The following is a 23,718-nucleotide window of genomic DNA, read 5'->3' as shown; positions in this document are numbered from 1 at the left end:
CATACTTTTTGCTCGGGGTTGAAGAAAAATAAATAAATGAGGATCTTACAAAAGAACAATTGGCTAAATTGGCAAAACTCCGCTAGCTTAAATGCTAGAATAATGCTCATGTTTACTAGATTGTCCACCAGATAGTTTCTGGTTCGCACCAGATGGTTTAAATTTATTTTATTTCTGTCGATGTCCCTTTAGGGGCTCCGTAATATGAATAAATACAAACATGGAAATATTATTTACTTGAAAAAAAAAATTCCAACAAATTACAATACATTAAAATGTAATGAGTTGTTTTACACAACTTGATCCTTGAGTTCAATTTTTATCAATTCCACCAGAGGGCGATATTTCTCAAAAAATCAAAGAAAGCGGTGTGCGGCAACGAAGAAGACCATTAAAACATGGCGACCTAGTGTAGTGTCCACGTTCGTTTGTTGACAAATATAAAAAAAATATCCCAGCTTTTGCTTCATTGCAGATTTGTCAGACCCAAGCATGTCGAGACTCATCGTTAAAAACCTCCCAAATGGGGTAAGTAATCAAAACAGCTAAACATTACTATTATGGTGTTAGTCGACCTGAACTGTTGTCACGATGCTAAAATGTTCAACTCGATCTTGACGCTAGAGAGAAAAAAAAAAAACAATAATCGATATAATATTTGAAACTGCATTAAAAAAAACCTCCAAATTAAATGTTATTTCTTTTTTAAATTCAGTGCCATGGACGATGACAGACGTCCAATCATGTGGCTTCCAATTATCCTTCTGCTGTGAATTGGAATGAGTTTATCACTACTAAACGTCCAATCCATTTGAACTAGGAACGAATGAACGTCCATTTGCTGCCAGCACGTCCAAATGAATTGGACGTCTAGCGCCATCAATGGCAGCCAATAAGTGAACAAGAAAAATGCTACAATGACCATTACAATCAAGAATAGTGCAAAACCAAATTTACCCCATGACAAATTTCTGGCAACGTATGGTACTGTAGTACAAAACAACAACAACAACTGAATATCAATACTTTTGCAATCAAACATCGGATCAGGATACATCATTTTAGAATTGGTACTTTAGACAACCCTAGATCAATCGGGTCCGATCACGTCATTTTCAAAGTATCGGAATTGGCAAAAAAATATCGGACATGCCTTTTTTTAATATGTATATATTTTTTTATTAAATCGTTTTCTAATTGTGTTTAACGTTACAGACAAAATGTCTTAACACTCATCCAGAGTCCTTAGTTTTGGCTTGAACAAGGGCTATCAAATTTATCGTGTTAACGGCGGTAATAACTTTTAAATATTTAACGCAATTAATGCATGCGCTGCACTACCCACTCACGCGTTGTCGCGTTCAATCTATAATGGCACCGTTTTACGTATACATAGAGTTAAAAGGCAACGTTAAATGAGTAGAGAGAATTTTGGCAGACTTTGAAGATTTTTTTTAATTGGCTAAAGCCTTACAATCCCTCTCTCAACTATTAGAAATATCGTGGGAAGCAATGTGGGGAATAAAGGTAGTAAGTTGATCTTTTTCTTGACACCCTATTTTATTTCCCAACGCAGAGAAGATATATCAATAGGTTCCACTACGCACAGTCATGGTTGCACTTCTCATCATGCATTTGGGTAGAAGTTAAATGGCTACAGTATAATTTACTGAAAGCTCAACAAATACACTAGATGGCAATATTTAGTCACAATATACAAGGTCACATTTATCCTTTAAGAATTACAAGTCTTTCTATCCTTGGATCCCTCTCACAGAAAGAATGTTAATAATGTAAATGCCATCTTGAGGATTTATTGTCCTAATAAACAATGTTGAATGTATATATTCGTCCGAGTTTTATTCATTTTTTTCTTAATGCATTGCCAAAATGTATATGATCGGGAAAAATTATCGGGTATGATTGGAATTGAATCGAGAGCAAAAAAAAGCAATCGGATGGGGAAATATCGGGATCGGCAGATACTCAAACTAAAACGATCGGGATCGGATCAGGAGCAAAAAAACATGATCGGAACAGCCCTACTAGTAACTTGTCTTGTGCTCAGATAAAGGAGGAGAGGTTCCGAGGTATGTTTGCAGCCTTTGGGACTGTAACCGACTGCACTCTCAAGTTCACAAAGGACGGCAAGTTCCGCAAGTTTGGCTTTGTCGGCTTCAAAAGCGAGGAAGACGCAAATGCGGCGTTGAAGCATTTTCACAGGAGCTTTGTGGACACATCCAGAGTGACCGTATGTTCTAGACCTATTGCAAATATCACAGACATTACATATTCCCATAGCCATTTACGTGACATTGTTGGGCTACACTGCAGGTTGAGATGTGTAAGGCGTTTGGAGACCCCACCAAAGCAAAAGCCTGGAGCAAACACACTCAAAGCTCCGAACCGGACAAACCAACCATACAGAGTAAACCTGCCAATAAAAAGGTGGGAAATTCTTCCTTCAGCAGAAACTGTAAATGAAACCCACCTTTAGTATGTTTTATTTGCAGCTTGTATTGTTTTGTAATTGTAGGAGAAGGCGGAAAAGGAAGGCATCAGTGCACTAAAAAATGTAAGTTGCTGTTTTAGTGCCTTAATATAATCATCTATACCAGAGGTCCCCAACCTTTTTTAGCATTATGGACCGGTGTGAAAAAGCTGTCCAAAGACGTCTGTTTTTCAGTCATCTTTGCTAGCGTGTAGTCATGTAGGCGTTTAACCTTATGTGCATCTTTCTTGATTCTTGATCTCTTAACTACAGTGCCTTGCAAAAGTATTCGGCCCCCTTGAACCTTGCAACCTTTCGCCACATTTCAGGCTTCAAACATAAAGATATAAAATTTTCATTTTTTGTCAAGAATCAACAACAAGTGGGACACAATCGTGAAGTGGAACAACATTTATTGGATAATTTAAACTTTTTTAACAAATAAAAAACTGAAAAGTGGGGCGTGCAATATTATTCGGCCCCCTTGCGTTAATACTTTGTAGCGCCACCTTTTGCTCCAATTACAGCTGCAAGTCGCTTGGGGTATGTTTCTATCAGTTTTGCACATCGAGAGACTGACATTCTTGCCCATTCTTCTTTGCAAAACAGCTCGAGCTCAGTGAGGTTGGATGGAGAGTGTTTGTGAACAGCAGTCTTCAGCTCTTTCCACAGATTCTCGATTGGATTCAGGTCTGGACTTTGACTTGGCCATTCTAACACCTGGATACGTTTATTTTTGAACCATTCCATTGTAGATTTGGCTTTATGTTTTGGATCATTGTCCTGTTGGAAGATAAATCTCCGTCCCAGTCTCAGGTCTTGTGCAGATACCAACAGGTTTTCTTCCAGAATGTTCCTGTATTTGGCTGCATCCATCTTCCCGTCAATTTTAACCATCTTCCCTGTCCCTGCTGAAGAAAAGCAGGCCCAAACCATGATGCTGCCACCACCATGTTTGACAGTGGGGATGGTGTGTTCAGGGTGATGAGCTGTGTTGCTTTTACGCCAAACATATCGTTTTGCATTGTGGCCAAAAAGTTCCATTTTGGTTTCATCTGACCAGAGCACCTTCTTCCACATGTTTGGTGTGTCTCCCAGGTGGCTTGTGGCAAACTTTAAACGAGACTTTTTATGGATATCTTTGAGAAATGGCTTTCTTCTTGCCACGCTTCCATAAAGGCCAGATTTGTGCAGTGTGCAGACTTTCCCACCTCAGCTGTAGATCTCTGCAGTTCATCCAGAGTGATCATGGGCCTCTTGGCTGCATCTCTGATCAGTTTTCTCCTTGTTTGAGAAGAAAGTTCGGAAGGATGGCCGGGTCTTGGTAGATTTGCAGTGGTCTGATGCTCCTTCCATTTCAATATGATGGCTTGCACAGTGCTCCTTGAGATGTTTAAAGCTTGGGAAATCTTTTTATATCCAAATCCGGCTTTAAACTTCTCCACAACAGTATCTCGGACCTGCCTGGTGTGTTCCTTGGTTTTCATAATGCTCTCTGCACTTTAAACAGAACCCTGAGACTATCACAGAGCAGGTGCATTTATACGGAGACTTGATTACACACAGGTGGATTCTATTTATCATCATCGGTCATTTAGGACAACATTGGATCATTCAGAGATCCTCACTGAACTTCTGGAGTGAGTTTGCTGCACTGAAAGTAAAGGGGCCAAATAATGTTGCACGCCCCACTTTTCAGTTTTTTATTTGTTAAAAAAGTTTAAATTATCCAATAAATGTTGTTCCACTTCACGATTGTGTCCCACTTGTTGTTGATTCTTGACAAAAAAATTAAATTTCATATCTTTATGTTCGAAGCCTGAAATGTGGCGAAAGGTTGCAAGATTCAAGGGGGCCGAATACTTTTGCAAGGCACTGTATATACACGACACTGGATTTTTGTATTAGATTCCGTCCCTCACAGTTGAAGAGAACTTATGATACAAATTACAGACCTCTACATGGCTTGCAAGTGGGAAAACCAGCAAAATCGGCAGTGTATCAAATACTTGTTCTCCCCACTGTATCTCGACTCGGTCATTAGTCAATAGAGTAGGCAGGCAGATTGGTGTGTAAAGAGGCACAAGCAAGAATGCGGTTGGGAGTGAATTATTACTTCTGTGCAGCCCAGTACCATATGCGCCGCAGACCGGTACCATTCCCTAGCCTGGTGGTTGGGGACCACTGATCTTTAACAGTCTAAGGTTTCCCAAATCACATCACTTACATCTTGTTTGATTGCAAACATAACCTTTGTGTATTGATCATCATATGCCTCAGCTGGTGGAGGATGAAGGGTTCAAGGAGTTCTTGTCTGTGCATCTGAATCGAAGCCAAGCAACAACATGGGCCAACGATGCAGTGCAGGAAGCGGTCCACCCTGACGACGCCAAAGTAAAGACCAAGAAAAAAGTGGCCGCAGATGATTACCTCAACTTTGACTCTGACCAGTCAGAGGAAGAATTTGACGAAAGAGAAGAAGACGACGATGAGGGCAGTGAAGATGACTGTAAGTAACAGTGAACATTTCAAGAATTAGCAACAGATTTTCCCCACTAACTATTCATGCGCTACATTTTTTTGTAAAGTTTAGTCAAAAAAGGCGATGTGGTAAACACGATTGGGTTTTACAGGCACCACCAAAGAAGCTCTGAAGTCCGATTTGTCAGATATGGATTATCTTCGCACAAAAATAGTACGAACTGAGGAACCAATGGATGAAAGTCAAGAGACTGATGGCAAAAAGGGAGAAGATTGCGGACCTATACAGCTCAACGACAGCGCTTATGAGAGCGGAGACCGAGAAAACGCCCTTGAGATGAAAACCTCAGAGTCCTCTGAGGACAAGAAGTCAGGAAAAGACAAAAAAAATACCAAGCAAGAGGTGACTAATCATTCATGTTTACTCTTAAATAACTGACCTCTGTATTTCATTGTGCAGTTTCCCCTCTTTTGGTCCTAGATGGTACCAACAACAGAGTTCACAGTGAAGCTAAGAGGCGTCCCATTCAATGTTAAAGAGGTGAGTACACTTACATTATATTTGTAGAGGTTTATGTTTGGTGAAAAATAGTCATAAATGTCACTTTTTGATTAATAACACTATGACTGTGTCTGTATATAAAAATAGCAACAAATTAGAGAATTCATGACGCCACAAAAGCCTGCCGCAATCAGAATTGGAAGGAAAGAAAGTGGCAACAGAACAGGTATTTGTTTTATAGAGAGCTGATTTTAATTTCCTATGCACAAATTATGTTATTAAATAGCCTGTGGATCTTAAACACACATACAGTGTATCAACATCAAGGTCTTGTTTCTGTTTTAGGCTATGTTTATGTCGATTTACATTCTGAAGAAGATGTTGAAAAAGCCTTGAAGAAAAATAATGATTATATTGGTAAGAGCTTGATCTAACGGTGTGAAGTGAAGTGATAATACAGCTCCTAACAAAAAGTATGGAATCAGCAGTCTCGGACAAGCACTCACTCAGATATTTTATCATGTAGAACAAACTGGGATAAAAAGCTTGAAAAAAAATGAATTAGTTCAAAAGATCAACTCTTTAGCATTCAGAAACACTAAAAGAAATGAATAAAAAACATTGTGGTGATCAGTAAATGTTACTTTTATAGAGCAAGTGCAGGGAAATATATTTGGAATCACTCCATTCTGAGGAAAAAAATGGAATCATGAGAAACAAACAAAGAAATAACAATCAAAACACATCTCTAGTATTTAGTAGGACCACCTCTGGCTTTTATACCGGCTTGCAGTCTCTGAGGCATGGACTTGATGAGTATTTTTCATCAATTTGGTGCCAAGTCTCTTTGATTGCAGTTGCCGGATCATCCTTGCAGGTCGGAGCCTTGCTGTGGACCATATTTTTCAATTTTCACCGCAGGTTTTCAATAGGGTTGAGGTCTGGGCTATTTGCAGGCCATGACATTGACTGAATGAGTCTTTCTCCAAGTAATGCTTTAACAGTTTTAGCTCTGTGGCATGATGCATTGTCATCTTGGAAAATGACTAAACATATTTTCAATCAAATGGATAAGAAAGCTGTCTAAAATTGTGCATTTATTGAAGATTTAACCACAGCCATCTCCCCAGTGCCTTTGCCTGACATGCAGCCCCATGTCATCAAGGACTGAGGGAATTTTGATGTTTTCTTCAGGCAGTCATCTTAGTAAATCTCACTGGAACAGCACCGAACAAAAGTTCCAGCATCATCACCTTGCCAAGAATCTGCATTGGGCAAGGCGTCAAGAGGGAAGAATCTGCATTGGATAAGCTGATGATGCTGGAACCAAATTGATGAAGAATACTCAAGTCCATGCCTCAGAGATTGGAATCTGTCATAAAAGCCAGAGGTGGTGCAACCAAACACTAGAGATGTGTTTTCATTGTTATTTCTTTGTTTGTTTCTCACGATTCCATATTTTTTTCCTCAGAATGGAGTGATTTCATATATATTACCCTGCACTTGCTCTATAAAAGTAACATTTACTGACCACCACAGTGTTTTTATTCATTTCTTTTAGTGTTTCTGAATGCTAAAGAGTTGCACTTTGGAACTAATTCAATATTTTTTCAAGCTTTTTATCTGAGTTTGTTTTACACGACAAAATAATGGAGTGAGTGCTCGTCCGAGACTGGTGATTCCATACTGTTTGCTCGTTGTTGTAAGAGATATGAGTTTGCTTCTGTTTTTGTGGATGTCATTAGGAGGACGCTACATTGAGGTTTTCCGAGTCGATGCATCCAAATGGAACAGGAATGACCAAAAGGACAAAATAATTGACAGAAACTTTACCAGGAAGCTGAAGGAGGATGAGGAAGAAGAGGATGTTGCAGATTCAGGACGACTTTTTGTCCGAAATCTCCCATACACTTGTGCAGAAGAAGACGTCAAAGAATTATTTTCGAAACATGGCGAGTTAAATATCCGAAAACCGGATGAATACATTTATGTTGAAGCTCGCCTTGGTAAAATAATAATGCTCCTTTATATTTTGCATCACTATTAGGTCCTTTATCTGAGGTGCTCTTCCCCATTGACAATCTTACAAAGAGACCTAAAGGTTTTGCTTTCATAACGTACATGATTCCAGAAAATGCTGTGACAGCTTTGGCCCAGCTGGACGGACACATATTTCAGGTATGTTTTGACATGATGCTTGTTAACTTAATATCAGGATCAACTTCAACACCATTGGCGACACTAGACGTCCAAATTTTGACAGGGAGCAGCAAACAACCTGTAAATGTCCCAAAAATCAACAGGTCCGGCCCCCTGAACAATTTTTTAAAATTATAATTATTTTTAATGGTGTTATTTATTTCCTGGCTTTTTTCTGTGAAGAACCCAGAGAGGGTTATTTGGTTATTATCTATTTAATTAATAGTGTTATTATTATTTATTATATTTTGGGCTGTCAAACGATTAAAATTTTTAATCGAGTGAATCACAGCTTAGAAATTAATCATAATTAATCGCAATTCAAACCATCTGTAAGATATGCCATATTTTTCTGTAAATTACTGTTGGCATATTTTCATTATTTTTTTTAACGCAACCCTTCCAGGTTCTTTGTTTAACCCATAGCAACGCCCTTGACAACGAAAATGCTTGTCTTCGGCAATCTTCGGGAATCTTCGGAAATTACGTCACACCGGGAAGTGCGAGGGAAGTCCGCCATAGAACAGTATTGTTTGTTGCATTGCTTCTCGGTAAGATGCCACGCATGTTTTGTTCTCACTCAAACGAAAAGTTGTATGAGTGGCTAAAGGATAGCAGGGCACGTAAATGGACATCTTTCGTTCGCACGAAGCGAATGAATTTCATGCCATCATCGAGTAGTGCTCTCTGCAGCAAACACTTCGAAGATGCCTGCTTCCTTAACCGGTCTGCTTATGATCAAGGATTTGCCAAACAGTAAGTGTGATTTTTGGATAGATGACTGATGACTTTGTCAAAGCAGAGCTGCCAACTGTTGTGGAATGAACAGTATAAGCTAGCATCGTTAGCCGAAAGTTAACTCGTGGCAATCCCCGATCATAGTTGTTGTTGCGTTCGCTAGGTTAGGCGTGTTTAAATTGTGCGTTAATCCACTGTCAATCGGGAAAGGGGTGTGGATGTGCACATAAGCGGGTCGGCGTCGCGGTAATTCACGGTCACGTTGCAGTAAGAGACACACACCGCCGTTGAGTTTGTGCACATTTATTTGTATTTGTATTATGTATTTCCACCTTCATGCTTCTAGCATTGCATTGCATTTGTACCGTTCGGCGTTTCTTTCACGGTGATCGCTTGATAGCCTTCTAGTTTGTTTCGCGAGAGCCGCTGACAGGTGACAATTTAGCGTGTTGGCATTGAGTCAATCTCGCAGCGAATCTGCAAGCGCGCAGGTCACGCAATGAATCATGGGAAATGTAGTCTCGGGACAACACTGAAGTGGTGCTTTGTAATCTGTTCGCTTGTGTGAAAAGACTACATTTCCTCACGCCATTAGACGCCACTTTGTTTTATTGTTGCTACAATAAAGTGGAGAAAGCCATCGGCGACTGATATAGTGGATAATATTTAGTTGTAATACGGGAGTTCACCAGTAGAGTGTACGCATGTCATTTAGATGTGTTATTGTTTGTGCCTTACTCCTTCACTAAAAGAGAGAAAAGTTGTTCAGAGTCACTTGGCAAGACGTTGAGTAAAGTTGTAAAAGCCAATAAAGGTGTCGTGTGGGTCACTCGGTCAAGATATAACAATGACTCATCTCCTTCTTTTCCCCCCAACGTTTTTATATTATTATTTTATATGCACGAGAGCTGCCGGATCTGCCAAAATGAACATGAAGTCTGATTATTATTTTTTTTTAACAATGTCATCAGATAGACAAAAACATAAAATTATGTGCAAATGCCTGCATCTTCAAATCATGAAAATAATAACAGCCTATATCTTACCAATGTTGTAATCTCGATGGGTCTTGTATCTATTCCATGTCAGGTAGTCTAGGCACATTGTTTGCATCCTGATTAGCATCTGGCTAATACATGTTAGGTCCAACATAAAATTCCAAGCTCCTCTTCTTCCTCCAACTCTTCAAAAACTTGGATCTCCTCCCTTGCGCTCAATCTATTGCTTATATCGCAGTTTGAATCATTGTTTGAAGGGCTTTGTATGGCGGCCGTATGTATGGAGGTGCCATCGCGTTCCCGGTGTGACGTATCACTTCCGGGTTCGTCCCCTTTCAGACTGAAACTTCGGAAACGCGATTATTTTGTCAAATATACAACATATAAATGATTTTTTCATGCTTTATTTGTTGGACAATGTTGAATTACTTTACTTGTGACCCTATTTGGCTTGTGAAGAAATTACTTCACATTACTGCTTTAAATGGCAGATCGGGTTAGTGGTGTTGAATGAGGACGCTTTTTTTCCCGCCTCGTGGAACTTCTGCAGTGCATGCTTTGCAGATGGCGAGAGTGTCGTTTTTTTGCACACACGGATAAATCCAGCCACGCTGGTGACAGAGCCGCCATGATCTCCAACTGGAGTGCCTCTGTTGTGTAACTCCGCCTCCTCAATCCCTCCTCCCTCAGGGGAGGGGTTGAGGAGGCTGCAGTGCTGAATTGGACAAAACTGCTTCGGTTGCGCACATTTGGAGGCTAAATCAAGTATATAATTATCGGAATGTATTTTCAGTTTAATTTTTTAAAATCTGGATTATCTGTGTAATGTCAAAATTGCCATTATCAGCTGATAATTATCGGTTATTGATATTATCGTGCATCTTTAATTGTCTAAAAATGGTTCAGTATCTGGTGAAATGTCTTGTTTTCCCATGTTTATTTATAATTTCTCTTTACCTAAAAAAATGTTTTATCCGATTACTCGATTAATTGATGGAATTTTCAGTACAATACTCGATTACTAAAAATTAAGTAGCTGCAGCCCTAGAATGAACAAAGTTGAATCGCTGCCACCCTCCCACTTCAAACAGATTGGATGTTTACTAGTGATAAACTCATTCCGATTCAGAGCAGAAGTATGAAAAGAGCTTGTTCATTAGTTGTTTTGTTGTTTTTATCTTTATCAGAAATTGTTGCGAGATGTTTTCGTCTTAAATTATATTTTTATGGTCCTAAAATGTGTAAAAAAGCATTACATTTGACTTTTTAAAAGGATGCAAGAAGCCAGTGTACTAGAGTATGTTAAGCCTGCACTTCAGGGGAAGTTGAAAGTTTTTTTGTTTTGTTTTTTCAGGGCAGAATGCTTCACCTGCTCCCGTCCACAGTGAAGAAGGAAAAAGGTGAATCATCAGAAGCTGGAGGTCCAGGCTCGTCGTCTTATAAACGTCAAAAGGATGCAAAAAACAAAGCTTCCAGTTCAAGGTAACCACAATCAGATTAATGCTCTTTTGCTCTTTTCTTCTTGTCTGTTGATTTCATGTTTTTTGTTTCATTTTTTTTGTTTTTTAGTTCACATAACTGGAATACACTCTTTCTGGGCACAAGTGCAGTGGCCGATGCCATTGCTGACAAATACAACACCACAAAAAGCCAAGTTTTGGACCATGTAAATTCTTCCCGTTTTCTCAGAATGCTCCATTATACTGCCCTTCCAAATCTAAGTTGTGTCCTTTATTTGTTGCTGTTTCTCTAGGAGACAAAAGGAAGTGTTGCAGTACGAATGGCTTTAGGTGAGACCCAGATTGTCCAAGAGACTCGCCAGTTTCTACTAGACAACGGTGTGAGCTTGGATTCCTTTAGTCAGGTATGGTTTTACTCAAGCCTGTCGCAATATGCAATAATTCGATTTATCGCACAGTTAATAAAAACGAAGGGGGTCATTTTTCCGCTGCGATTTATCAATAAGTGCACACGTGCAGCAGACGTGCTGTTGAAAGTTCGCCGGGCCTGGAGTCATCAGCCCAGTTGCTTATTCATGATTTAACCAGCGAACATGGACAAAGAACGCTCCATCATGGAGGTGGAAAGTCACAAATTGATTTATGATGCAGCAGATCATCATTATAAGGACAACATTAAAAAGGAAGTTGTATGGTGTCCTATTATGTGTTTTTCTGGCAGTGATATCAAACACAAGACGTGCTGACAACTTTGTTTTTTATTAACACACAGCTCTCACAACACTTCCTCAACCTGTGGCTTTCGGCAGGCTGTGTCTCTCTCACTGCCGCGTCACATGAACAAAACAACGTCACCGTTGCGTGTGCTTCAGGGTGCCTCGGAAAACATCCAATCAGAATATTACACATGGAACGCCATAGCAGAAGCTATGAGGGGAAAAGTTTTCATTTGTGTATGTATAATATAAATAATTGCCTTAAGTTGTTAACTCATTCACTCCCAGCCATTTTCGCCGGTGCAACCCCCTTTGCTCCTGGCCGTTTTATTGGATTTTGACTGATTTTGCAAGGCCCACAGAAAATTCTGTTCTGTTGCTATATAAACATGGACACCAAACACCAAAACACCAAAAGAGAGATTAGACTTTCTTCTTTCAGTGGAAAAAAAAGTTAGTTCATATTAGGGCTGTCAAAATTATCGCGTTAACGCGCGGTAATTAATTTTTTTAATTAATCACGTTAAAATATTTGACGCAATTAACGCTCATGTCCCACTCAGAAAGTATTCTGCCTTTTGGTAAGTTTTACAGCAAGGCTTTTTGCGCTGTCCAACAGCGAACTCTTGTGGTCGCTTTGCGACATGGTTTATTATTTTCTTCTTTTCTTCATTATGGCTGCACGACGTCTCGGGCTGATAATGTTGTGCTTATATGATCCTTGGACAAGATTTGTCCGTAAGTATGGTTGTTGTAAAGAATGTACATATTATGTTCGTAAGCCAAATGTTATATTTTTTGTATGAGACGCTTTTTGTTTGTTTAGTGAACCTGTATAGCGTGCTAAGCTAACGTTGTTGCTAATGCAGTGCTGTGTACTTTTTTGTTGTTGTTTCACAACGGTCTAAAGAAGACAGTGGTTTGAGGCCATTTTATTAATAAATCAGAAGAAAAAGGAAGAAGTCTGATTATTAAGGCGTCGTTCACTAGCTGTTTAGCTTTGGAAAAAGTAGACGCTTCGAAGTGAGGACAGCATAGACAGATTTAAATGACAGTAGAGTGAAATGCCCACTACAGTCCTTATGTACCGTATGTTGAATGTATATATCCATCTTGTGTCTTATCTTTCCATTCCAACAATTTATTTTACAGAATATATATATAATTTACAGAAAAATATGGCATATTTTATAGATGGTTTGAATTGCGATTAATTAATTTTTAAGCTGTAATTAACTCGATTAAAAATTTTAATCGTTTGACAGCCCTAGTTCATATCTTTTTCCATTCTTTAGAAATAAGCATTAGAAAATCGCTTTGTTTGCGCAATTTTCCAATTTCTGATGAAAAACGGAGAAATTGAGCTTTTTTGTGTAAGCATACATTTCAAACATAACTTTGACTTTAACAGCTATTTTTTGCTTTAGTTACAGTGCCCTCCATAATTATTGGCACCCCTGAAATAGATGTGTTTTTTTAGCTTCTAATATATATATTTTTTTAATTCAAATAATATGGGACCTTAATGGAAAAAAGAGAAAAATCCAACCTTCAATACAAGTGCATTCATTCAGCGGGGAAAAAATCCCACATAAAGAAAAATTATTTGACATCAAATAATGTGTGTCACAATTATTAGCACCCCTGGTGTTAACACTTTGTACAACAACCTTTTGCCAACATAACAGCACCTAATCTTCTCTATAATGTTTCACAAGCTTGATTTTGTGTCTGGTGAACCATTTCTGTGTAGATTTGGCCATATGTTTTGGGTCATTGTCTTGCTGAAAGACCCAGTGACGACCCATCTTCAGCTTTCGGGCAGAGGGCAACAGATTTTGATGAATGTCCTGGTATTTCAAAGCATTCATGATGCCATGCACCCTAATAAGATTCCCAGAGCCTTTAGAAGCAAAACAGCCCCACAGCATCACTGACCCACCCCCATACTTCACAGTGGGTATGAGGTGCTTTTCAGCATGCGCATCTTTCGTGGCACGCCAGACCCACTTAGAGTGTTTGTTGCCAAAAAGCTCAATCTTGGTCTCATCTGACCAAAGCACACGGTCCCAGTTGAAGCCTGGGACCGTGTGTATTTTTGTGTGAGACCAAGATTGAGCTTTTTCCCCACTGAATAAATGCACTTATATTGAAGGTTGGATTTTTCTTTTTTTTCCCCATTAAGGTCCCATATTATTAGAATAGAAAAAAAATATTAGAAGCTAAAAACCACATCTTTTTCAGGGGTGCCACTGTACATCCCAAACATCTGAATGTTTTCCTTTTACAAAATAAGATAAACAACAAGAGTTTTTGATAGCAAAGTAACAATTCATTTACACATAACTAACTGAAAGATGACGCTGTTGTGGCCGCGAGAGCCAGTTTAACTTTTCCATCATCGCCGTCTTTCTCATAAAAAAAAAGATGAATAAATAAATATGAATTTTTATGAGTCTCTGCGGGCTCTGCTCGCGAGTAGCAAGGACTCAAAGGCATCGTCCGCTGCACTAGTGGTCCCGGTCGTTTTGCTCGGTCGTCCAGCGCCTGGCATCCCAGGCGTCCTACCGGTTGTTCTGCTCGGTCGTCCGCCGCCTGGCATCCATTCGGTCGTCTTCCGCCGGCACCCGGCCGTGTGGCTTGGCCGTTCGTTGCCGATGAATCAGGTTGTGGGTCTTACTAAATGCGCTACTGCCCTCCAGTGGCCAGTTTTATTGTTTTAAAATGGATTTTCAGCTTTGTGCTTTGGACCTAAATTGAATCACGACCCAGAGATGTCTTTTTTGGGGGAAAAAAAAAAAAAAAACGTAAAAGGCGTCTTTGGGACACTGAAACAATTAAAAATAGAACGTATTTATTAGAGGCATGCGAAATTTCTGATTCTTAGATTATTCGCGATTCGGCCGTGGAAGATTCGAGAACGATTCACAAGCATCCAAATTCCGATTATTGAATTATACCAGGTAAAGCAGTCAGCGTGGTCTTCAGGACGCAATGAGGAACGGACCGAGAGTAAATATCATGTTCAACTCATGCAGCTAGTTAAAAAAAAACAAAAAACAATGAAACTTGACTGCAGCCGTCAGGCGCTACAAACAGTCCCCAGTTGCTAGTTGCTACAAACATATGGCAACATACGGCTATGGTAGATATCACATATATCTAGAACTAGATGTGAAATGACAGACGACGGCGGGGTTAGAACATATATTAGAGAACTAGATGCGAAATGACAGATTTTCCCGCGCCAGTAAACAGGCGCCATCTTAAAGCAGTTGACTTCTCTAGAAGGCTCTGTTGAAGCGAACCTAATTACTTTTTATCTTAAAAAAAAAAAAAAAAAAAAACGAAATCGACAAAATCTTAACTTGAATCTATCTTTAAATGATGAAGGTTCAGGGTGAAGAGCTGTGTTGCTTTTACGCCAAACATATCGTTTTGCATTGTGGCCAAAAAGTTCCATTTTGGTTTCATCTGACCAGAGCACCTTCTTCCACATGTTTGGTGTGTCTCCCAGGTGGCTTGTGGCAAACTTTAAACGAGACTTTTTATGGATATCTTTGAGAAATGGCTTTCTTCTTGCCACTCTTCCATAAAGGCCAGATTTGTGCAGTGTACGACTGATTGTTTTCCTATGGACAGACTCTCCCACCTCAGCTGTAGATCTCTGCAGTTTATCCAGAGTGATCATGGGCCTCTTGGCTGCATCTCTGATCAGTTTTCTCCTTGTTTGAGAAGAAAGTTTGGAAGGACGGCCGGGTCTTGGTAGATTTGCAATGGTCTGATGCTCCTTCCATTTCAATATGATGGCTTGCACAGTGCTCCTTGAGATGTTTAAAGCTTGGGAAATCTTTTTGTATCCAAATCCGGCTTTAAACTTCTCCACAACAGTATCTCGGACCTGCCTGGTGTGTTCCTTGGTTTTCATAATGCTCTCTGCACTTTAAACAGAACCCTGAGACTATCACAGAGCAGGTGCATTTATACGGAGATTTGATTACACACAGGTGGATTCTGTTTATCATCATCGGTCATTTAGGACAACATTGGATCATTCAGAGATCCTCACTGAACTTCTGGAGTGAGTTTGCTGCACTGAAAGTAAAGGGGCCGAATAATATTGCACGCCCCACTTTTCAGTTTTTTATTTGTTAAAAAAGTTTAAATTATCCAATAAATGTTGTTCCACTTCACGATTGTGTCCCACTTGTTGTTGAGTCTTGACAAAAAAATTAAATTTCATATCTTTATGTTTGAAGCCTTAAATGTGGCGAAAGGTTGCAAGATTCAAGGGGGCCGAATACTTTTGCAAGGCACTGTATGAGATAAATTGTCGCACACTAAAATTTGTTATCGTGAAGGCCTAGTTTTACTGTAGCTACTACTGAACACTGGTCACCTTTCTTCTTGTTTAAGTTGTTGTTCTGGTGTGCAGGCAGCAGCAGAGAGGAGCACTTCTGTGATCTTGGTGAAGAACCTCCCAGCCGGAGTGACAGTGTCCGAGTTGGAAGAACTTTTCTCCACTCATGGCTCTTTGGGGCGAGTGCTGTTGCCGCCCTCCGGCCTCACCGCCATCATTGAGTTCCTGGAACCCACCGAAGCGAAGCGAGCTTTTACTAGGCTGGCCTACAGCAAGGTTTGTTCCACTTCAAGCAATTTGAGTGCTGAGAAAATTGAGATCATAGATTTATGTCTGTACCACAGTTCCATCATGTCCCACTGTATTTAGAGTGGGCGCCTGTGGGGGTGTTTGTTGAAGCCAAGCCAGTACCAGGTACCATACCAAACTGCCCAGTAACGATGTTTAATGTCACTGTTATGAACAATCTATGGCTCTGTAAAAGTAAAAGCACAGGATGTGGAAGAGAAGAGGGAGGAAGAAAAAGAAGATGAAGACGAAGAGGATGAAGAAGATGTTCCAGGTTCCACACTTTTCATCAAGAATCTAAATTTCAGCACAATGGAGGAAACACTTCAAGAGGTAGTTTTATAACACGCTAGAAAGTGGAAAATAATCTCACTGATTTTAAATGCTCTGTCTTTTTTGCCGCAGACTTTTTCAAAATGTGGCAAGGTGAAGTCTTGCACAGTCTCCAAGAAAAAAGACAAAAAGGGTATTCTATGTTCTCGTATAGTCTTCACTGTCAATCAAACAATGTGGTGCAACACTACACATTTGGCATTCATACACTGAATTGTTTTAACTTGTAGGCAAAATGCTGTCAATGGGCTATGGTTTTGTTCAGTATCAGACATCTGAGGCGGCACAAAAAGCCCTGCGACAACTTCAGGTATTTGGATTTCTTTTCTTGTCTTCTGACTTGTCTGTATGTCACATAACCGCATTTTCTTTTGCACTTTGACCAGCACTGCAGTGTGGACGGACACAGCTTAGAACTGAAGGTTTCAGAAAGAGCTACCAGGTAATATTATAAAATGCTTCTCACATGCTAAATTTGGGAACCTGAGGACTGTTATTGAAACTAGATTTTATGGGGAACTCTCCGATAATGGATTTGTTGGATTGTTATACAGTAGTGCTGCAACAACTAATCGATTAACTCGAGTGGGGGAAAAAAATTCGAATTAAATTTTGCTGCTTTGAGTATTCGTTTAATTAAAGTGGTGTTGTAATGGTTTGTTTTGAAAGTTTGCTTTTAGTTTTATTGATTCTGGGTGGATGCGTCCCTCTAGTGGCAACAGTGAATATGACAACTCATTTTACCTGGCTGAATCCAGCTGCTCCCTGTTAAGACCAACATAAGCAAAGTTTTTGTTTGAGCTAAATGCATTCGTAATTTAGTTTATAGGTATATTTAGCCGTTTTTTTTTTTTCTTTTTTTTTTTTGTGGGAATATGTGTTTGAACCATTTGTTTAGAGCACTGTAAAAAAAAAAAAAAAAAAGTTCAAATTTTATAGCATTTCAGCTAGCAGACATTTGCTGTGTAAGTTAGCCAACTGTTCTTCTACATAGATCCTCATTTATTTATTTATTTATTTATTTATTTATTTATCTTACTTCGTACTGTTTGGCGCTCACCTTAGGTATTTTATATTTTTTATGTTCCTTATCCGATTACTCGATTATTCGAACTATTTTGGAGCTGAAACAAATACTCGAGCAACTCGAGTAACCCGAGTTTAAAAACTGATCCGAGTAATTTTATTCACCTAAGTAATCGTTTATTTTGACAGCTCTAAGCATCATGTTTTGCTCGGACTACTTTTAATGCGGGACAACGCGCTGATGTCATGTGCGTAGAGGAAGAAGCAAAAAAAAAAAAAAAACTGACTGCAACCGACAGCCGCTACAAATACTAGCCCACACGATGCTACGTTGGTAGCAGGTAGCGTCTGATGAGTCTCATAGGCTACGTTCATACTACAGGTCTTAATGCACAAATCTGATTTTTTTGTGTTTTTCCGACTCGAGTGAGGCATTAACTTGACGGTCTGAACGTGACAAGTCGCATAGAACTGGACCATTTCAAAATCCGATCTGGGTCACTTTCGTATGTGGTTCAAATCCGATCTGGGCCACATCCAGACTGTCGCGGCGGTCTGTACGGTCCAGTCTCTCAAATCGGAATTCATGTAGCAATTACGTCATCAAAAAGCAAGAGAGACGCCACGATAGCGGTGCAGCTGTGCGTTATTAGCGCCTAGCTTGCCTCGAACACACCTTTTTAGGAAGGGTCGGACTTGACAAGTCATAAAAAAATAAAAATGGGTTTAGGATAAGCCTGAGAATAATCTGTTTTCTGTCTGCTCCATATAAGCAATATTTCAACATTGCTTACACGGCCGAGAGTCGGGGAAAACTGCGCGTATGTGTGGCTACGTTCATACTACAGGTCTTAATGCACGAATACGATTTTTTCGTGTTTTTCCAATTCGAGTGAGGCATTAACTTGACGGTCTGAACGTGACAAGTCGCAGAGAACTGGACCATTTCAAATCCGATCTGGGTCACTTTCGTATGTGGTTCAAATCCGATCTGGGCCACATTTTTCCAGACTGTCGCGGCGGTCTGTACTGTCCAGTCTCTCAAATCGGAATTCATGCAGCAATTACGTCATCAAAAAGCGAGAGAGACGCCATGGTAGCGGTGCAGCTGTGCGTTATTAGCACCTAGCTTGCCTTGAACACGGCTTTTTAGGAAGGGTCGGACTTGACAACTGTCATAAAAAAAAATAAAAATGGGTTGAGGATAAGCCTGAGAATGATCGGTTTTCTGTCTGCTCTATATAAGCAATATTTCAACATTGCTTACACGGCCGAGAGTCGGGTGCAAACAGCGCGTATGTGTGTGTGACATGCACGGACAGCGCGTGCATGCTATCGATCCATATACTTTGAATATAAGCCTAAACTGGGATTATTTATGTCTGTTATTTGTGTCCTCTTTTTAAAAAGCAAAATATGATATCCCTGGAATGACTGATGACAGCCAGCATGTGTGGTCAATTTGTTTTGATGCTTCTGCGCATGCGGGACGTCTTGCTCAGCGCTTGTCGGACTGCGAATTAGTGCGCATGCGTAATACTTGAATGGTCTCAATGGACAAAGGCAGTCTGAACGGGCACGCCAAAAAAACAGATATGACAAAAAATCGGATTCGTGCATTAAGACCTGTAGTATGAACGTAGCCATAGAGATCACATGTATGTTGAACTAGATGCGCAATGACAGACTCGCCCGTGTCTGGGCAGCGTTAGTAAACAACCGCTATCTTAAAGCAGTAGAGCGCTAAGCGCTAATAAAGAGCGCTAAGCGCTAATAAATAAAGATTAATGTTGCTGTCACTAGCTCACGTAACGTTAGCCCTGCGGAGGGCTAGGTTTCTTTTAATTATGACCATAATTATGACCACTGTCGATGCGTGGCTAACGTGTCTTACATACAGGCTTTAACATAACATAGCGTTGTGGAGTGATGAGGGTGTAAAATAAAAACTCAATAATGCTAACCAAGTAGCACTAGTCCCTAATGTGCTCCAATAGACCCTATCCACGTGACGTCACAACTCCGCTCTCCTGAATGGTACCGCCCAATCGACCGTCAAAACATAGTGTTAACCTGTTACGGCTACGTACATTCCTCCTATTTACGGCGTGTTTTTCTGCTCCTTAACATTAATAATCAAAATGGTGAAGGCGTGTGTGGCTGTTGGTTGCACTAACAGAAGATGGAAGGAGAGACTTGAAGTTTTACCGTATTCCGAGGGATCCAAAGAGGAGAGCGAAATGGACGGCTGCAATTCGACGTGAAAACTGGGCACCAAAAAATCACCACAGACTATGTAGTAGTCATTTTATATCCGGTAAGATGCATTTAAGATATACTTAGAGGGTTTTGGGCTGACAAATAACCACAATTAAGATCATTGCTAGGCTAATCGCCGACAATATACACGTATGTATGTAGAGTGAGAGTGCTATCGCTAAACCATATAAACATAAAAAGCCCTAACTGCATTGACAAATGACATGAAATAAATTAAACTTGACAGTGGATGTTAGCGAGAATAAAAGATTTTGAATTGAAAATTTCGTAACTCACCTTTCCAAGCACAAGATAGATTCCTGCCGAATTTTCGTGGACGAGGACCTGTTTCACCCAACCAGCAACGAAGTATTTATAAGCCTCCAAGCTCTTGAAGTTTTTCAAATTTTCGTGAGAATAGGCTGATTTTGTGTGGACAGGATAGTTGTAAATATCAGCGTAGCAGATGTCAGGCAGACAGGGCGAAGACAGTGGGTCGAAAAACATCGAATTGGGCATCAAATATGGATCTGGCGACTGTATAGAACGAAGCTTTTCCACATAACGCCTTTTATGCAACACATCCAGTGAGTTTACGGCATCCGAAAGCACCGGGTCTTCCATGATATGCATTTTAAATTCCTCGATCAATTGAAACCAATGCTAATACAGAGACCAAATGACGGACAAGGGGGCGGAACCATACAGCGAGCACGTGGTTTTGTGACGTCGGTGGGTAGGGTCTATACAGCCTGTATCATATATTTATTTTGAACACTGCAAAAACTCAAAATCCTATCAGGACTTACAGTTTAGACTAACTTAAAACTTAACTAGAACTTAAAAATGGCTTGACACAAATAGAAATTCAATTGAAACTCGTGGGGAAAAAATCCTAACGTTTAAGTGATGTGTGTTATCAAGCGTAACGGCATTTTTAGGTATATATCCAAACATATGTTGTCTTGCGCTTTGTGCAGAACTGCAGAAGTGTCCCGCAAGAAAAAGCAGGTGGAAAAGAAACAAACAGGATCGAAGATCCTCGTACGAAATGTCCCCTTCCAAGCCACTGTCAAGGAAATTCGAGAACTCTTCTGGTAGCATCCATACACAAACACAGCTATTCATTCCCATTGTATACGGACAGTGAATTGATTCCGATTGTTTTGTCAGTACATTTGGAGAGCTGAAAACTGTCCGCCTTCCAAAGAAAGCAGCAGGTACCGGAAATCATAGAGGCTTTGGCTTTATTGACTTTGTCACCAAGCAGGATGCTAAGGTTTGGAAAAACAATGTATTGGTGTTTATTAATTTGTCTATCATGAACACACAGTATTAATAATACCATGTCCATTTTTACTTCCAGAAAGCATTTGCCGCCTTGTGCCACAGTACCCATCTTTACGGGAGACGCCTTGTGCTGGAATGGGCTGATGCGGAGGACACCGTGGAGACACTGAGACGGAAAACAGCTGAACATTTTCATGGTAAATTTATCTTCTGAAGTGTGATGATTAGTGCGTTCAAGGTAATCATTCTTACTACACTGTTTCAATTTTAGTGGCCAGCAAAAAACAACGAAAAGCGGAGGTGCTCGGGGGAATTCTGGAAAACATGGAAACTCAAGATGATGCAGAGGACTAAAACTTATGCCTATTTTGAAGCCATACGGAATTGAGGGGTTAAAACTGAAGAGTTTGATTTCTACCTGCCTCGCAGCCATTGTATGGTATCTTTGTGCAACATACTGCACCCCCAAGATAATCTAAGGGCCATCAGTCTGCCACTAAGCCATTGCAACCCTTTTCAGTACATGCCTAGAAAAGGATAGAAATGCAAAATGCCACCATGCGTTGCTGAATACTGAACAATCTTGATCTTGTATGCTTTTATAGAGGAGAAAAAAAAGCCTCTGGATTTATCATGTTTTGTATAGAATAATGAAAATGTTTTAAATAAAGACTTGTTTAAATTAAATTATGGTGTCCGTTTTGAATTTTAAAGACAATACAGTGATCCCTCGGTACTTCGCACGTCAAACCTCGTGCCCTCAGTCCATTGCGGATGTTTTTTTCACAATTTAAAAAAAAAAAAAAAAAACAATAAATAAATACAGATGACCCGATCACGTATTTACTGCTCTTTGTTGGTCAGGCAGTCCTGGAGTTGCTTATTAAAGTTATCGATGATCGACAGACGTTCAATGTTTGATCTTGCCACAGATGCTTGGAAGCCTAAGCCTCAAAGCGCCGCATGCGTCAATAATCGTTAACTTGTTAAAACAGTTGGTGTGGCACCTCATTGTGTGTAAGTGAGCAGCTTCAGCGGATTTGAGTGGACTCACTCAATGAAGCATTTAATGGAGACAAGCATATTTCTACTTTGTTCTTGTTTAAAAATAATTTGGTGGGACAGTAACATAGTTAAAACTTATAATTACGTTTGAAGTGTTTAAAAACTATTAAAATTTTAAATATATATACAGTGTAAACGTATATATATATATAAGGGGTGTCAAACGATTAAAAATTTTAATCAAGTTAATTACAGCTCCAAAATTAATTCATCGTAATTAATCGCAATTAATCGCAATTCAAACCATCTATAGAATATGCCGTATTTTCTGTAAATTATTGTTGGAATGGAAAGATAAGACACAAGATGAATATATACATTCAACATACGGTACACAAGGACTATTTGTTTATTATAACAATAAATCAACAAGATGGCATTAACATTATTAATATTCTGTTAAAGCGATCCATGGATAGAAAGACTTGGTAGGTCTTAAAAGATAAATGTTAGTACAAGTTATAGAAATTTTATATTCATTAATATTATGAATAATTCTCACTCAAAAAATAAACTAATAGCCCGCCATTGTTGATGTCAATAATTACTTACACAATACTCATGGGTGCTGAAGCCTATAAAATCAGTCGCACCCAAGCGCCAGCAGAAGGCGGCAAAACTCCATAAAACACAATTAAACAGTGGGCATGTCACTGTACTGTCATTTAAATCTGTCTGAGCGGGGCATGTGCGTTAATTGCGTCAAATATTACGTGGTTAATTCAAAAAATTAATTACCGCCCGTTGGCGCGATAAGTTTGACAGCCCTAATAAATACATATTTGTAAAACATAAGTATCACGCAAAATGAATATATATTTTTTAAGGCTGTCAAAATTAACGCGTTAACGAGGGGTAATTAATTTTTTTAATTAATCCCGTTAAAATATTTGATGCAATTAATGCACAAATGCCCCGCTCAAACATGTTAAAAGGACAGCAAAGTGAAAAGTGTACTTGTTGTGTTTTTCGGAGTTTTGCCGCCCTCAGCTGGCGCTTGGGTGTGACTGATTTTATAGGCTTCAGCACCCATGAGCATTGTGTAAGTAATTACTGACATCAAGAATGGCGGGCTACTAGTTTATTTTTCGATTGAAAATTTTACAAATTTTATTAAAACGTAAACATTAAGAGGGGTTTTAATATAAAATTTCTATAACTTGTACTAGTTATTATCTTTTATTTATTTTCTATAAATTTTTATAAATATATATTTTATTTATTTATATATTTTATTTATTATTTTTAGTCATCTTTTAAGACCTACAAGTCTTTCTATCCATGGATCGCTTTAACAGAATGTTAATAATGGTAATGCCATCTTGTTGATTTATTGTTAGTATAGAAATACAGTAGCCTACTTATGTACCATATGTTGAATGTATATATCCATCTCGGTCTTATCTTTCCATTCCAACAATAATTTACAGAAAAATATAGCATATTTTATAGATGGTTTGAATTGTGATTAATTACGATTAATTCAATTTTGAGCTGTAATTAACTCGATTA

The 23,718-nt window shown here is 39.3% G+C and overlaps 1 protein-coding gene across 1 annotated transcript; it reads left to right on the top strand.

Moving 5' to 3' along the window:
* Positions 1 to 379: 379 nt before the first annotated feature.
* On the top strand, positions 380 to 21,794 carry LOC130913962 (probable RNA-binding protein 19). Its single transcript, XM_057832958.1, has 24 exons — positions 380 to 528; positions 2,069 to 2,251; positions 2,335 to 2,448; positions 2,537 to 2,575; positions 4,772 to 5,000; positions 5,125 to 5,375; positions 5,454 to 5,513; positions 5,622 to 5,700; positions 5,820 to 5,891; positions 7,220 to 7,426; positions 7,522 to 7,652; positions 10,764 to 10,891; positions 10,979 to 11,075; positions 11,163 to 11,273; positions 16,021 to 16,221; positions 16,290 to 16,359; positions 16,430 to 16,566; positions 16,639 to 16,699; positions 16,797 to 16,876; positions 16,953 to 17,008; positions 20,832 to 20,948; positions 21,025 to 21,130; positions 21,218 to 21,338; positions 21,413 to 21,794. The coding sequence occupies exons 1-24, from the start codon at positions 493 to 495 to the stop codon at positions 21,493 to 21,495; spliced, it is 2,769 nt and encodes a 922-aa protein (XP_057688941.1). The 5' UTR covers positions 380 to 492; the 3' UTR covers positions 21,496 to 21,794.
* Positions 21,795 to 23,718: the final 1,924 nt, after the last annotated feature.

This window comes from Corythoichthys intestinalis, chromosome 3, assembly GCF_030265065.1.
Source record: "Corythoichthys intestinalis isolate RoL2023-P3 chromosome 3, ASM3026506v1, whole genome shotgun sequence".
NCBI lineage: Eukaryota > Metazoa > Chordata > Actinopteri > Syngnathiformes > Syngnathidae > Corythoichthys > Corythoichthys intestinalis.
This window is presented reverse-complemented; position numbering and strand designations above follow the sequence as displayed.